General features: G+C 35.3%; 2 protein-coding genes across 2 annotated transcripts in view; one reads left to right on the top strand and one right to left on the bottom strand.

Moving 5' to 3' along the window:
• Positions 1-6614, bottom strand: part of Tc-re (major facilitator superfamily domain-containing protein 12-like) — a 31055-nt gene extending 24441 nt beyond the window's left edge. The window contains exons 1-2 of the mRNA XM_074179866.1: positions 6321-6614; positions 2994-3198 (exon numbers count right to left, since the gene is read on the bottom strand). Coding sequence (XP_074035967.1) covers positions 2994-3165 — 172 coding nt within the window. The 5' untranslated portion in view covers positions 3166-3198; positions 6321-6614. The remainder of the gene's footprint in view (positions 1-2993; positions 3199-6320) is intronic.
• A 1020-nt stretch (positions 6615-7634) lies between these two features.
• On the top strand, positions 7635-12769 carry LOC141484681 (uncharacterized). The gene is made up of 2 exons (XM_074179859.1): positions 7635-8683; positions 8748-12769. The coding sequence occupies exons 1-2, from the start codon at positions 8125-8127 to the stop codon at positions 12029-12031; spliced, it is 3843 nt and encodes a 1280-aa protein (XP_074035960.1). The 5' UTR covers positions 7635-8124; the 3' UTR covers positions 12032-12769.
• Positions 12770-16642: the final 3873 nt, after the last annotated feature.

Raw genomic sequence — 16642 nt, 5'->3', positions numbered from 1 at the left:
ATATATATATATATATATATATATATATAATAAAAAAATATATTTATAATGTTATATATATATATATCGTTCATATAGGTGAGTGTGAGAGTAGGGATTCAAATAAAAGGGTGATAATTCTGAATACTACTTACTCACATAGTGTGTAACAACGAAAACTTAACAGAGCCGTTTTTGAATATAAAAAGTAAGATTTCTACAAAAAGCTCGGACACGACCATTTCTAACTAAAGGGGGACACCTTTCTGACTAATCAGGTTTTTTGTAGTACGCACCCCCTCGGAGGGGTGCGTCCGACGACCCTTATTTAGATAGGGAAAGTAAGTCGAGTAGCACCTTGTTTCAAAGGTCTTTCGAATACCTTCACAACTCTGCTAAAAGAAAATTTTTGTAACGATTAGTTTTCGAGATAATTCGAAGTTAAAATTGCCATGTTAAAATTGCCAGCATTAGACAGACCACTCGGTAACTTATATGCCTAAATAAAAAATTTTTCGAGCCGTTCTTCTTATCAGTTTTTTGTTAAATAGAATCCCTTTTTTAAAATCAATACCCACTCCTCTACTTCCAGTGCTCATTACTACATCGTTCGATTGTTTTGTTTAAACGGGTCGTGTATTGTTATTTGTTTAAAAATGCCTTACACTACTGCTGAAAGGGTTTCAGTTATTGCTTTATTTTTTGGCAACGACCAAAATGCTAATAGAACATCAATTTTATTTAACGAGGAAAACCCTGGTAAACACCTAAGCAGAAATCACGTTCTGGATTTGGTCACAAAATTCAGGGAGACAGGTTCGGTTTTAAATGAGAAAAGAAATGTTCAGAGAAGGGTAGTGAATGACGATAATGCGATTGGAGTGATTGGTCAAGTCATCGCCAATCCCAGGTTAAGTACCAGAGGTTTATCAGCAACGGCCGGAATACGCCATACGAGCGCATGGAGAATCCTTAAAAACCACAAATTCCATCCTTACAAAATTAAACTTTTTCATAAACTCAATGAAGATGATTTTGACCGAAGACAGGAGTTTTGTGAGGGCATGAGTGAGAGATTAATGCAAAATCTCGAGCTACTTTATAACATCTGTTTTTCGGACAAAAGCTCATTTTATTTAAATGGTTGCGTGAACCGTCACAATTGCCGTTATTGGTCGGATGAAAACCTAAGACAATACGCAGAAATAGGTACATACCCAACATCCCGGAATATTAGGCAATCATATTATAGGTCCATTTTTCATTGATGGAAATTCAACCGGTGATTCTTATTTACAACTTCTTGAAGAGGCAATAAAACCTCGTATAGTTGAAATAATTGAACAGGATCCAAGATGTCAAGATGAATTTATCCATTTTCAACTAGACGGTGCACCACCCCATTATGCCCAGCAAGTTCGAAATTTTTTGAATAATCATTTTGAAAGACAATGAATTGGCAGAAGAGGTCCAATTGAATGGCCAGCACGATCACCAGATTTAACACCACTGAACTACTTTTTGTGGGGATATTTAAAGTCTAAAGTTCATGCTACACAGCCAGCCATTTTGGATGAATTATGTCGTAGAATTATTGATGAATGCCAAACTATAACTCTAAGAGCAAAATTCGAACAAAATCTTTATTATTGCATGGAGCAAAATGGCGCACATTTTAAACATTTACTCTAAATTTACTATGTGAGTTACCCTTATTAGGTGTTACTTTTTTGTGTGTGCTTTAAAAACAATTATTGGGATTTATTACCCCAAAACAGTTTTTTAAACTTTTCAGTGTTATCAGCATTCAAGGAAATCAGCAGGTTGTAATCGTTGTGTAGGTAAGTTTTTAGTATGATTCACTTTTTTATCAGAAGCATAAAATATCCACGTCAAAAGGCAACCTTCATAAGGAGGTGCCACTCAATTTACCTAAAATGTAAGGGTGGTAACCAACCCCATCCCCCAAAAAAATCTCATCGTAATAAACGAATAATTCTTACTTTTTTACGAAATCAAATGGACACGTATTAGCAGGGTCGTCGGACGCACCCCTCCGAGGGGGTGCCAGTCATAAAACTCTTCAGCCAGTCATAAAACTCGGCTGGTAAAAATTATCCAATACGAACCGTCTACAGTCCACGAGGACTAGTTTGCTGCCGGTTCAATTCTATGTATTGGTTTTTTTGGCCTTTGAGAATGCCGATGGCTTTAAGTGTGAACAATATCATTTACTATAACATCTTTTGCAATGGATAGTGTTGATTTCATGGGCATAAAACGATAACAATTCATTTCAAAATCATCATTGTCTATCGTATACATGAAAAAATCATTTGACCAAATGTTTAAATTTATCTCCTTGAACCCCTGGTAGTGAAACAGTCTACTTCCGAACTGATTTCTAAAATTTTGGAATTGTTTCTGGGCTAATGCTAGCACAGTTTCGGTAAGTCTGTCTTTAAGTTTTCGTATTGTCCGAGATTGCATAACATTAACTTTCGATTTCATATAGCCCTAAAAGAAAAATCGAAAAAAGTCAAATCCGATGAACGAGTAGGCCATTCTAACAGACCACGCCTACCAATCCACATGCCAGGGTATAAGTGATTCAACCAATCGCTTGTAGGCCCAAAAATGTGAGGGCGCGCTATCTTGTTGGAAAACAACTGGATTTTCGAATTCAATTCGATTGTTGGTCAGAATTCCTCAAAACCGACTGTGGATTAACTTTTGAACAATTTACAAACATAAATCACCAGAAATACTTTCCTTTAGATTTATGGAACCAACAATTTGATTTGCCAATATTTACCTTCTCAGAACTATAATCTCCTTTTCAGGAGTGGGGGAGCCAGTAGTACAGTAATGGCCGAAATAAATCTTATAAAACCTAAACTAATTCGTGTTGTTTTCTGAAATTGGAGCTAATTTCACTATACTAACAAGTAAATAACATAAACATTAAGTGAAGATAGTATTTCGAAGATAGAGAGATAAAATCAAATATTTACCAATCATCAGCAATAATCCTGCCGTTCTAGATTCCATAGTCAGAACCACTTGGAGGTAGAACAGTGTATAACTGAACCACATGGCAGCACATAAATCGTTAAAAACATGACCCAATCCGAAACTAATTTTTTGTAATGGAAGACAGAGGCGATTACCTTCTTCTGGTTCCATTTTGTATTTCAGTCTAGGAATTTTTTCAACTACCTATAAAAAACAAATTTATGAGAATCAAAGATGACATTATTTCAGTCAAATCGGAACAAAGTAAATAAATCTTCATGTAGCACATCGTTTATTGATATGTTAGACTGAGTTAGAGTTTGAAATATGATTTTCTTTTCTACGATATCATGGGATGATCCAGCCCAAACTTCTAATAAGGTGTTATAAATATTGAGCGAAAAGCAAATCGCACAAGAAACATGGCTAGTTGAATTTATTTTCAGAGGTAATTTATTCCAGGACTAACCAACAGGACTATTCTATACTAACTAAACTTCTTCAATGATGAAAACTCATTGAAAAAAATTTGTTCAATTGAACCGAGAATTCGCAATGAGAAATCATAGTTAAGAAAAGTTTTGGCATTTTACTTCTTCATTTCAAAAAAAAAAAATGTGGGTTTCTTCAGGACACCCATTTCAACAATTTTATTGGCATATCCTGATACTGCTCTTACAAGATCTGTTTTCTTTGCTCAAATTGAGTCCCATTTACGTTATGAAATTTGCTTCCCAAAAGATTGTGAACAATTTCTTCTCAATACGGTATTCTCGTTACAAAAAAAGGTCATTCGATATTTATGCAAGGCTAGATATAAGGATTCATACTGTTCTTTATTCATACAGTTTTTTTGGAAACGGTGGGTAAAAATCAAATAATAACACTTCATCATATAGTACACGTCATTCACACCTTATTTGATTTTCTACACCTACAATAGCACTTACACAAAATTCCAAATTCAAAGTTACTCAATTATCATTCTATCAACTCGAGGCGAATATACCTACAGTGCATTTCTTCAATATCCCCCCTCTTTTAAATTTTGAACGGGTCAACTCAAAAAATTGAAATTCGGGATAATGAAATAAATGCATGAATACTTTATTTTGAGGTGAAATTGACAGATGAAACTTTCAAGATGGCGACCAAGAGCCATCTGAAACAAAAATTGAATGTAAATATGGGTCTTGTGACACATCATTTTGAAGCTCCTGACGAATACTACACAATCTTAGAATATGAAGTTAATATCTACGCCTACTACAAAATGGCGGAACTTTTAATAATTTCCTGAAGACAAACACATTAATAATATCGATATTTCTAGAAATACATACTGTTATATGGCAATTCCAACAACCCGATAAGGTTTATTAAGTTATTTTTTGTTTATAAAAACGACAAAAAATGTCAGTATGATAATGAACATCATTGTTACGTTAGAGTATTCTCATTTAGTTTTTGGATTTACTAGTAGAAAGATACCACATCAACATACTCTAAAATGTTCAATTCTCTTCCGTTGGAAGAAAATATTGAAACGATTTTTATTTACGGTGCGACGCGTAACTTTCACGAGACCGAAAGGATTTTCAATGAACGTTTTCCGACTCGTCCTATCTGTAGAAAATATTTGAGGGAACTTGTATCCAAATTCACAACTATCGGTAGTGTACATAACAAAAAGCCCCAGGTCATGCCCCCATTCCGGAAGAACAGCTAGTGCATTGCAAATAATTAGTGAGATGGTAGTAAATCCTGAACAGTCTACTTATTCCGTTGCGAATGTTTGTGAGCTGTCTCCTTGTACTGGGTGGATACTTCTGAAGAAGAATATGTATCATCCATACAAAATTATAATGGTACACCAATTAACTGAAGATGACCCTGATCGAAGAACAGAATTCTACGAAATCATGACAGAAACCATTGCAAGGCATCCTACCTATCTCCACAATATTTGTTATAATGACAAATATACATTTGTTTTGAACAGCAATGTCCACAGACAAAATTGCCGTTATTGGAGTGACACCAACCCTCACGTTTTCCGGGAAACACATAACTAATATCCAGAAAAAATTAACGTTTGGGCAGGAATATTGGGAAACCATATTGTAGGACCTTTATTTATTGACCAAAATTCAACAGGGGAATTGTATTTGAATATGCTGGAAACTACTGTTGACCCTCTCATCACTGAAATCGTCGAAGCGAATCCTAATAAATTCGATATGGATATTGTATTCCAACAAGATGGAGCACCACCACGTTACTCCAGACGAGTAAGAAACTATTTGGATACTACTTTTCCCGGTCGTTGGATTGGCCGTCGAGGTCCTACAGAATGGCCAGCTCGCCCGCCAGATTTGACACCTTTGGCCTTTTTTATGGGGCTATTTGAAGCACAAGGTGTACGAAACCGAACCTGCTTCAATATTGGATATTCAGCAGAGAATAAATATTTGTAGAGATATTGGCGTTACTGTTTCTGAAAATGTTCGGCGTGAAATAATGGATAGGCTGTTAATATATAAGAAGTTCAAGGAAACCATTTCAAGCATCTTTTGAACTGACCTCTAGCTTATTACCTCATATTATGTGGTTGAATGTCAATGTATTCAGACAATTATTAAAAGTTCCGCCATTTCGTAGTAGTTGAAGATATTGAATAATATTCTAGGGTTTTGAAGCATTTGTCAGGAGCCAGTCGCCGTCTTGAAAGTTTTATCTGTCAATTTCACTTCAAAGTAAAGTATTCATTCATTAATTTCATTATCCCAAATTTCAATTTTTTGAGTTGAACAGTTGAAAAAATAAAAGGGGGGATATTAAAGAAATGCACTGTAGAATGAAAAGAGATTCTGATATAAGGTTGAAAAATTTCTTGTTGCAAGGGCCTATTATAGTGAGAATGAATTCTACCAAGGTACCACAAGAATTTAACTATCTTAAAAAATAGCCTAGCTGAATTCTATAATAATTTCAACTCAGTACGACTAACTGTAATAGTTATGGAAGTCAATTTTACTGTCAACTTTTGAATATTTTCGACTCTTCCAATCCTACTTGTATATATCCTAATTAGACTTTCTGAAATGCCTTGTCAAGAAGAAGATATTCTTGAGGCGATAAAGTACATTTTGAATTGAACTGAATATTCTTCAAGATCCAATTTCAGTACCCCATCTCCATATAAGTTTTCATTTCTACATCTCTATTTCATTCAGGTATCTTATGAATGAACAATAGGCAGTGGGAACCCCAGTATTTATTTAAAACCGATTTCGGCCCTGCTTTTATTTGTACAGTGTACTTACTAGACTCACTTAATACCAATTACGGTATAATTGCAATTGTCACAAACAACAAAATCACAGCAATTCACTGGCAAAGTGCACAAGTCCATTTATAATTTTTTCTCTGCTATACATAGTGAACTGAAATATAGAACTGAACTAATTTTACATTCCAGGTATCTTGTAAGGTTTCTACAAATTATAATATGGTGATATCCAATACCGCCATGAAAATGATATCTTCCTGCAAGGGGTTCATTGAACGAGAAAGGGCGTTGACTAATAAAGAAACACACGCTTTCATCTCGCGTATCCGTTACCAGGTAAAATATATCTTATTTAAAATTTCAATAGTTTGCCATTTTTGCCTATAATTTAACTCTTTGCTTCAATCTGAAAATTCAGTTATCTGATTAATGAACGAAATCATATGTCTTCACCTTAGGTTTTTATTGAAAAAGACCACCTTTCATTAACAGAAAAGAAATAAATGTTTAGGTTGAAAATCTAAATCCAAACACCATCCATTTATGATCCAACACCAGACAGTGCTGTTTTAACCCGCAATAGGTCTCATCGGTGGTGCTAGGCTGAATTACACATGCATTGCTGGAGTCGACTGACTTTGAAAAGAGAAACCCCAATAAGGGAAAGAGCATCTCCCTTTACGGAAGCACCATCTATGAAATCGACAAAGAACTCAATCTTTGGATATCAAAGATGAACAAGTGTCTCCAAAGCGGTCAGTTGTATAGTCAAGCTTCGACGTCGACCGCCAACGAGAGTTGTGGGCTTCAGTTTTCTACTAGTTGCCCTACAGTGAAAGCTGCAGTGAAAGACAGAGAAAGAAGCATACGATCTGCAACAAATTGTTTCATTCGTCAGCTATCTCCACAAATCCAACTCAAATCACATCTAGAGTCAGGCCAGGAAACCGTTCAAAAACGCTGTTCCCAAAAACCAAAACTGCAACACTCATTTCGGCGCGCATTTCACCAACCAAGTTGGCGTCTTCAAGAGATTAGGCAGGTTACGTCATCACTAACTTGGTTGGTGAAATTCAGGTCGAGTTGAGACTGCATGTAGTTTTGGTATTTGGGAACAGTGCTTGTTTTGGATTTATTCTACGTCAGAGATTCCAGTTCTGTCTTCCAATATTATCCCTCCAAGGAATTACACATTAGTAGTTGTTTACAGCTGATTCTCGGCCTCCCCCCACCACTATGACGTATTAATTGCTTTTTTTATTGGTTGTTGTTTGGTGAAGTTTTTTTGTTGTGCAGTGAAGTCAAGGCATTGTGACCTTGAAGTGTCTGGTGCATGGACAGGGTTTCATCATGTGCTTGTTTGTCTATGTACAAACATACGTCTGCATACTTCGAAGATCCTCCAAGTAATAAATGCTCCATCGGTGTTAGGGCACCAAGTTAGTAGTGGAGTGACGTCACAGCAATAACCGTTCAACGGCTAGAGAGCGACATGTTCACTCCACGACGTGTGGCAGAGTAATGCGTATTCATCGGTCTGCCCTCACCTCTCCTGAAGCGATGAAGGTTCGCTCTAGCCCCGCTATCGATGGTGACACAACGGCAGCCGAGGACTGTTTGCCTAGCGTCTACCCTCTCCGAGACCGCAACGACCACTGCTTGCTCGTATATCGACATCTGTTATCGCATTCAGTTGGGAGGTAATCTTGGCGCATGTAGTTGAGAAGTGGGGTTGGCTATGACGTCTTGACGGGTCCTATCAGAGTGTATTTAAGAAGCGTACGAGTGTTGGCTATGTCAGTTTACATCAAGTGAGTTAGTGAGAACTATTATATAAAATGTATTCCTGTGACTGTGGTAAATCTTTCACTCGTAGTGATAATCTTCGTCGGCATCAGCTCCAGAGTTGCCAAGGAGGGCCTGCAGTGAAACGGGTGAGAGTGGATAATGCAACACCTATGTATACGTGCAATTGTTGTAATGTGACAATTCCTATGAGCCAAGTGAATTCTCACCGAAGAACCATGAGTCATAAAAATAATGCATGTGTTCAATTGTCTGACGGTGTTCAAATTATAACGAATGCATTCAATTGCCGCATTGCTACATACAGGGTGGAGAGTTCGATTGTAACCAGTGACTACATGTCATTTTTCAATAAGATTAGGCAGAAGGTCATTGAATTACTGGAATCAGCCATCAGGATCCATAAAAGCATCAAGGTGAATATGGAAGTTTTTGGGAATTATATTCTTCAGACTGATGATTCGAGGGACACGAAGTCATTTAATTCCCAAAATAAAATAGTGGACCAATCTTCAGATTTGAATGCTGTTTTTGATGGATTCCGTGATGTAATTGTGGCTCAAACGACTGAGTTCCAGGATCGTGACTCAGGTATTTATTTTTTAAAAATTTCAATAAGATTGAATAGTAATATTTTTTTTTTTTTATAATTCAGGTTGGACTTGTGAAAAAATATTGTTTCTCGAGGTCAACATTAATAAATACAGTCCACTGGAAGGACGTTCATATGTGAAGCTGCCTCAATGTATTCAATGGAAGAAAGCTGTTGTGAATGTTCGTAATGAAGATCAATATTGTTTTGCTTGGGCTATAACATCAGCATTATATCCTGCAGATAGTCGAGTGTCCGAACTTACGTCATATCCACATTTTTCCACTGTTTTAGATGTCACAGGTATGGATTTTCCGGTTAAAGTTAATAATAAGAGTATCGAAATATTCGAAGATAGGAATGATATTTCAATTAATGTTTACGGTTTAGAGAGTACATTTGAGAAGGGTAAAATGAAGTATGAAGTGATTGGTCCATTGCGATACTCACAGAGAAGACTCCGGAGACATGTCAATTTGTTGTTTATAACTGATGACTCCGGTAATGGTCACTATTGTTGGATCAAAGATCTTTCAAGATTAGTTTCTAATCAACTATCAGCTCATAGACAGAAAAAATATTTTTGTGACGGATGTTTGATATATTTTTCTGATGAGAGATTGCTTTTACGTCATAATATGTATGATTGTAATCACATTAGTACCACAACACCAACTACTAATTTAAAGATCAATAAATATGGTAGAATGGTTGCGGAAAATAAACTAATGTTTGAAAACTTTGAGAGGCAAATGAGGGTGCCATTTGTAGTGTATGCTGATTTTGAATCAGTGCTTAAACCGATTCATGTGAATGAGCCAAATCCTGGAAGTTCATACACGATTAAAACATTCAAACATGCCCCATATTCATTTGCTTATTTGATAAAGTGTTCATATAATGATGATTTGACAAAATTTGTTACATATAGGGGTGTAGATGCAGCTCAGAAATTTGTGAGTAGCATTGAAGATGATTTGAAAGAGATACATGAAAATCATCTCAGAAACCCTAAACCAATGGATACACAAACTGTCGAAGAAGAAGAACAGTTTGTTGCAGCCAGAACTTGTGGTATATGTAATAAAGCATTTACTGATGGTGACGTCAAAGTAAGAGATCATTGTCATGTCACAGGAAAGAAAAGATCACATGCCGCTCACTCGAAATGTAATTTAAATTTCAAAATACCAAACTTCATACCTATCATTTTTCATAATTTAAGTGGTTATGATTGTCATTTATTCATAAAAGAATTGTATAGGAATAAAGAGAAAGTTGATGTTATCCCGCAAACTGAAGAGAAATATATATCTTTCACGAAGCATCTCTTTACACACAGCTATACCGATAAAGATGGTGTGGTTAGGAAGAATTATCTCAAAATGAGATTTATCGATAGTTATAAATTTATGACTAATTCGTTGGAGAAGTTGGGTGCAAACTTGACCTCCGATCAATGTTTGGAGATGCACAAACATTTCCCACAAATTGAGAAATTCAATTTGATGAGACAGAAAGGTGTATTTCCATATAGTTTTGTTGATGACATTGACAAATTGAATTATCCATTACTTCCGACAAAAAATCAGTTTTATGACACACTCAATTGTGAACATATATCGGAAACTGATTATGATAGGACTAGAAAAGTTTGGAATTTATTCGAGTGTCAGAATTTGGGGGAATACTCTGATTTGTATTTGAAGTCGGATGTATTGCTACTATGTGATATTTTTGAAAACTTCCGCACCACAAGTTTAGAGATATATAACTTAGATCCGGCACAATATTACACTGCACCTGGATTATCATGGGAAGCCATGTTGAAGTTCACTAATGTTGAATTGGAATTACTAACTGACATTGATATGATTCACTTTTTTCAAAAAGGTATACGAGGTGGAATTAGTCAATGTAGCGAGAGGAAACATATAGCAAATAATAGATTTTTACCCAATTATAATCCCAACGAACCTTCCACATTCATTACATATTTAGATGCAACAAATCTATACGGTCACAGTATGTCACAACCTCTACCAACAAGTGAATTTACATGGTTGACACCAAATGAAATTCTTAATCTCGATGTGATGGATGTGAGTACTGATAGTCCGTATGGGTATGTATTTGAAGTGGACATTCATTATCCACAAGAGTTGCATGATAAACATTCTGACCTTCCATTTTTAGTCGAAAAAATAATACCACCTCGTACACAATCGAAAATTCCCAAATTAATTCCAAATTTGAATGATAAAAGAAAATATATTGTTCATTATAGGAATCTACAGCAAGCTGTCAAAAATGGATTGATTGTAATGAATACACATAGAGTATTGAAATTCAAACAATCATGCTGGATGAAACCCTATATAGATCTTAATACTGAAATGCGTAATAGGTCTAACAACAAATCTGTTAAAGATTTCTATAAACTAATGAATAATGCGGTGTATGGAAAGACAATGGAGAATGTAGATAATCGAATTGATGTTAGACTCGTTACACATTGGGAAAATATAAAGAAAAATATAGGTGCCAGCACTCTCATAGCCAAACCAAATTTCAAAAATTGTTCAATTTTCACTGATAATTTCGTTGCCATTCAATTGGGTAGAGTGAAGGTTCATTACGATAAACCATTATATTTGGGATTTTCCATATTAGAATTATCTAAAACAGTCATGTATGACTTTTTCTATGGATGCATCAAACAACACTTTGATGAAAATGTCTCTTTACTTTACACAGATACCGACTCGCTCATTCTTAAAGTAAACACAGAAAATTTTTATGAATTCATAAAAACTAACATAATTAGATTTGATACATCCAATTACAGTATAGTTAACCAATTCAATATTCCAGTAACAAGTTCAGTCTTGGGTAACTTCAAAGATGAATTTCCAAATGATCCAATCATGAGTTTTTATGGTACAGGTGCTAAAGCATATTATGTGAAATCTGTTGATGGTGAATTTAAGAAAGCCAAAGGGGTTAAACGATCTGTAATAAAGAATGAATTGACATGCGAAGATTATCAAAAAATCGTCGAACAAGGTGGTATGATATTCAGAAAGATGAATTCATTTAGAAGCGTGTTACATGATATGTATACTGAATTAAAAAATAAAGTTGCATTATCATATCACGATGATAAACGATTTATCATTCCGAATACTACCCACACTCTTCCTTGGGGTCATAATGATATTGAATTTTATGAAAACGATCCAAATGAGAACATTCGTTGGATAAGTAATATTATTCAACAATCACAATCTCAGGAGACTCCATTGGATCAATTGATTAATTTATTATCTGCCGAGATCAATGATTGAAATATCATTCAATATCTTCAAAACCGGAAAATTCAATATTGATATTTATGTAGCCATTTATAATTAATAATATATGATAGAAGTAATGTGATATTGATGTATTATGTATGTATGTATATGTATTACTGTAATGAATATAAAATGATTAAAATTTTATTTGTATTATTTCTATTTCCCTAATCAATTACTGCAATATATAGTATAATGTAAATGACAGAAATATCAGTTTGAAGAGAATCATCGTAGAGTGCACAATGTCTAAAACAATCGATAAGTTTGGTAGAAAAAGAAAATGGGGTGGTAATGTCATTCGAGGTCCTCCTGGGAATGGTTTTAAATTAACAAAAGATGGTCATTATGACATGCAAAGGAAAATATTGAAAAATACAAGTGAACCAATTGACAAGAGTGATTGTGTAACTGTATCATATCTTGAGGGGGAAATTAATGGAGCAAAGGAAGTTATACTTCTAGCCCTACAAGCTGCAATACAATCCACAATAGGCAATATTGCTCGGGACGCCCGGCAAGCATTTGACGATAAAATTGCAGAGGCTCGGATAACTTTCACTCGTAAATTTGACAAACTTACAAGTGATGTAGACATAAAAATGTCTGACATAACAGCGTCTACAAATAAAAAATTTGATGCTATGTCAAACATAACAGGGACTACAATGAAAAAGTATGATGTACTGGAACAGAGAGTTGAAGTATTGGAGAAAAACCATAAAGAAGTTTACGATACCATAATTATTGTTTCTGATGATGAGGAGCGTTAGTCCATATCATTGCATGGATTAATAAAAAAATAACAGCCCTTTTCAGGGCTACAATTAAAGACTGAAACAATAAAAAAAAATAGCTCTTTTCAGAGCTACCATTATACTTTCAAACAGAAACAGATTCATACCATTGTTAACATTATGTTAACATTATAATCTCAAACGAAATATATGTATGTGAAAGTATTCATCATTATATGCATATGAATGATTGACAAATGCCAACTTCAACTTTCATTTAAAGTAGTACTCATCATATGCATAGATATTCAATGGCTATCAAATTCCAAATTTCGACTTTTCAGTCAAAGTAGTAATTTATTTGTCATATAATGTATAGATATTCAAAGACTAACAAATTTCCAACTTAGACTTTTATTAGTCAAAGTATTCATTTGTCACATAATCTATGAATACTAATACAACTAACTACTGTTTGTGTGAATAATGTAGCCCTGAAAAGGGCTGTTGTTTTTTTTTTGACCAGTAGGTCCACGGTTATTGTGCCACAGGTTGGACATTATTACATATAATACATGTAGATACTCGGGTGAAGTTTGTTAGTGGCCTCTCGCAAGCTTCACACCAATTCTGTCCCATTTCCATAATTGAGACAGTGTTGTGGGTGTTGACATGGGCATACCACCCTCCATTATTGTTTCTATGCGAATAAAACCGAAAGCAGCACCAACATAGTTTTTTGTTCTCTCCATCTATTGTGCTGATCAATACGTATGCATCCAATGCACAATACAAATCCAAGGGATCTTCCAGTGTCTCACTGACATTGAGTGTTCGCATACCGATCCTCATAGCACCATCACCTTCAGTTGTGTCAGCTTCTATCCCTTCATCATCTCCTTCTTCATCCATGACCCTCTCAAACTCCATCACGTCATCATCTTCGTCGCTTTGGTTGGCCTCGTTTTCAACTTCGTCTATCTCATCTTCATCGACTCCAACATCTTCTGCTTCAACTATCACTTCCTCTAGCGGAACATTGACATCCTCATCATCTGATTCGTCTATCCAATTGTTTTCATCAACAGCAGCTATTCTATTTAATGCAGCATTTATTTTTGCAGAATTCATCTTGTTGTTGTTTGCTCACAGTTGTAGAGAGTGAATGAATGAACTCTAGGTTTGCAAGTCAACTTATATAGGAGGTGATGCGACTCCCACTTGACTCGTTTAGAGTGGAATAGTAGGAGAAGTTATCCCACTATACTTCCACATGATGTTGATTCGTATAAATAGAGATCGTAGGTATAGGAGAGAGCATTCAGAGTTTCTGTAAGTCATCTCTTAATATTTCTAATCGAATTAGTAAAATGCCGTTTCCAAAAGAGTGGAATGAAAAACCAAAAGTGTGTGTCTACCCAATGATGATTGCAGGGGCTATTGTGTGCTACTTTTGTCAAATAAGTAGACCTAAGGATTCAATCAATCCATGTACTGGTATGTGTAGTGATTGCGTGTTGCGGATTCAACTATCGCCTCCTTCTCATCCACCGAAGCGAACAAAATCGGATTATCGTCAACAACAGTTACAGTGTCTGAAGTGTTCCGAACCTATAATATTTAACAATATAGGTATCTGTAGAAATATTTGTGGTACCTGTGCTGCCGTTCCAACTCCACTGCAACGTTGTTTGCGTTGTGATACATATTCCATGAATTGTTGGAATCATGTATGCAATGCATGTAGAAGTACTTGGGATCTGTGTGAGAAGGTTGGTCAACTCTACCCCAATAGGAGAATCCATTTTTTTCAATGTTGGTGTTTGACGCACGAGCAACAACTATTGAGGAATAGAGTCAAAGAACGTTCCACATCCACAGAGACATATTAACATTTTTCATTTTTTATTATCGTTATTGTCCTCTATTATTAATAAATATATATATTTTGAATTTATTTGTATTATTTTCTAACATTTAAAAATACATGCATGCAACACAAAGTTTTCCTCTTAAATGACAAAGATTGTTACATGCGTGAATAGTTTAGTGAGAGAGCGCATGTGCCAGTTGATGAAAGAGCGCATGCGCTAGTTTATTTTCTTCTATAAATGGTGAGGTCTCAGTAACATCATCACCTTTCCTATCCACATTCTATTGCTATCACATATCATTCCTCAGACCTTAATAATCATGAGCTCTATGCCGCTATTGATTGCTGAAGATGGTTCACCACTTGTTGATATCGATCAGACTGATTTTGAAAATATTCCAGTATTACATTTATCGAGTCAAGATTCGAAAAATGATTTTGATATTAACGACTTCGTTAACTTTGCAGATGTGCCAGAACCAAATGAGCAAATTATTATTGAAAATCCGATCGTTTCGCAATTATCATCACTCAAACACTCTTCATCTACCCTTCCTCTGGTGTTGATAAGAAATCTAGAACAATCAAGAGGAAGGTTACTAAGGCATCTTCATCGATTGTCACTGACTTTAAAGAAAAGAAAGAATCCAAAAGTGTTGTGCGACAGATAAAACCCGCAACGAAAAGTGACAGATCGAAGAGGAAGCCAAAAGGTACTCCTAAAGAAATGAAGAGTGATTTGAAAGCTGAACCGCTATCTTCTTTCAGCCCCCTCCATCGGTTTGGGGAAATGAAAAGGAAAGCAAAATGCCGTCTTGTAAAGGCACAGATGACTATTGCTGAACTTGAAAAGAGTGAGCGAGCTATTAATGCTAATAATGAAACTCTTGAAGCATTAGATGCCAAGATTGCATTAGCGAAGGTTGAATTGGCTAGAATGTCTAAAGATGCTGATGAACTCCGTTCAAAAATTGGTAAAGATAAGCAATTCCATCAACGTTCGAGAATGCAAGCTCAGGCTGAGCTTGAGGAGTCGACTAAGCTTTATGAGACAGCATTATCAGTGAGAGATAATTGGCAAAAAGAGTTGGATACTGCATTTCAAAGTGACGGCGATTAGTTTTGGGAATGATAATGTGTTTTCAATATCGTGAGTTGAAAAATATAAGCGGGAATGGAGTATACAATTAATTTGGTTTGGTATACACAGAACATTGCGAATGGCTGGGGCAATGTTTACCGCTGCAATATTTTTCAGTTCACATACTTATAATTGAAATGAAAACAATAATGAACTTTAATATTACTTTATTCATAAAAGTCACTATTATATACATTTAAACCATATTTGATTCATCAATCCAAGAATTTTGTTCGCTAGGAAGGCCTAACCACTTTACATATACTTTATTTTTTCTTCTCTTCAACACCTTCTCAATCAGATATACGTCAGGATTCTCGGTTCGTAATAACTCTTCTTCGTAAAAACATCCTCTAATCGGCTGTTCATTCATATCTTCAAGATTATAAGTCGTTGGATGGTTTTATTAATTTTAACAATCTTGAATAGCTCCGTGGTAAAATTCGCAGTGTAAGACTTTTCAAAAATATGTTTGTATTTACTTATACGTACAATATCATTTAATTGGAATTTGGGTTTACTTTGTCTTCCTCCAATTCCATTGATACCCTTGAATTTTAATTTTGTTGTTGAATCAACATTGATGGGTGCCATACCTATTGTACGATGAACTTTATTATTATATCTACTAGTTATAATTGGAAGAATATCAAGCCATTTGTGGTGACCTCTCATCGAAAATTCCTTGTAGAGCCATGCCTTTATTGTACGAATCACTCTTTCTGCTATAGCTGCCTTCTTTGTGCTAAATGTTGAATAATGATTGATATTATATTCTCGCATGAGAGATGAGAAGCTTTTATTGAAAAATTCTTTCCCTTGATCGCTTTGTATGTGTTTGGGGGAGTATT

Source organism: Leptinotarsa decemlineata, unplaced genomic scaffold (genome assembly GCF_025532065.1).
Source record: "Leptinotarsa decemlineata unplaced genomic scaffold, Ldec_3_MD MMD2_tig00026282_RagTag_RagTag, whole genome shotgun sequence".
NCBI lineage: Eukaryota > Metazoa > Arthropoda > Insecta > Coleoptera > Chrysomelidae > Leptinotarsa > Leptinotarsa decemlineata.
This window is presented reverse-complemented; position numbering and strand designations above follow the sequence as displayed.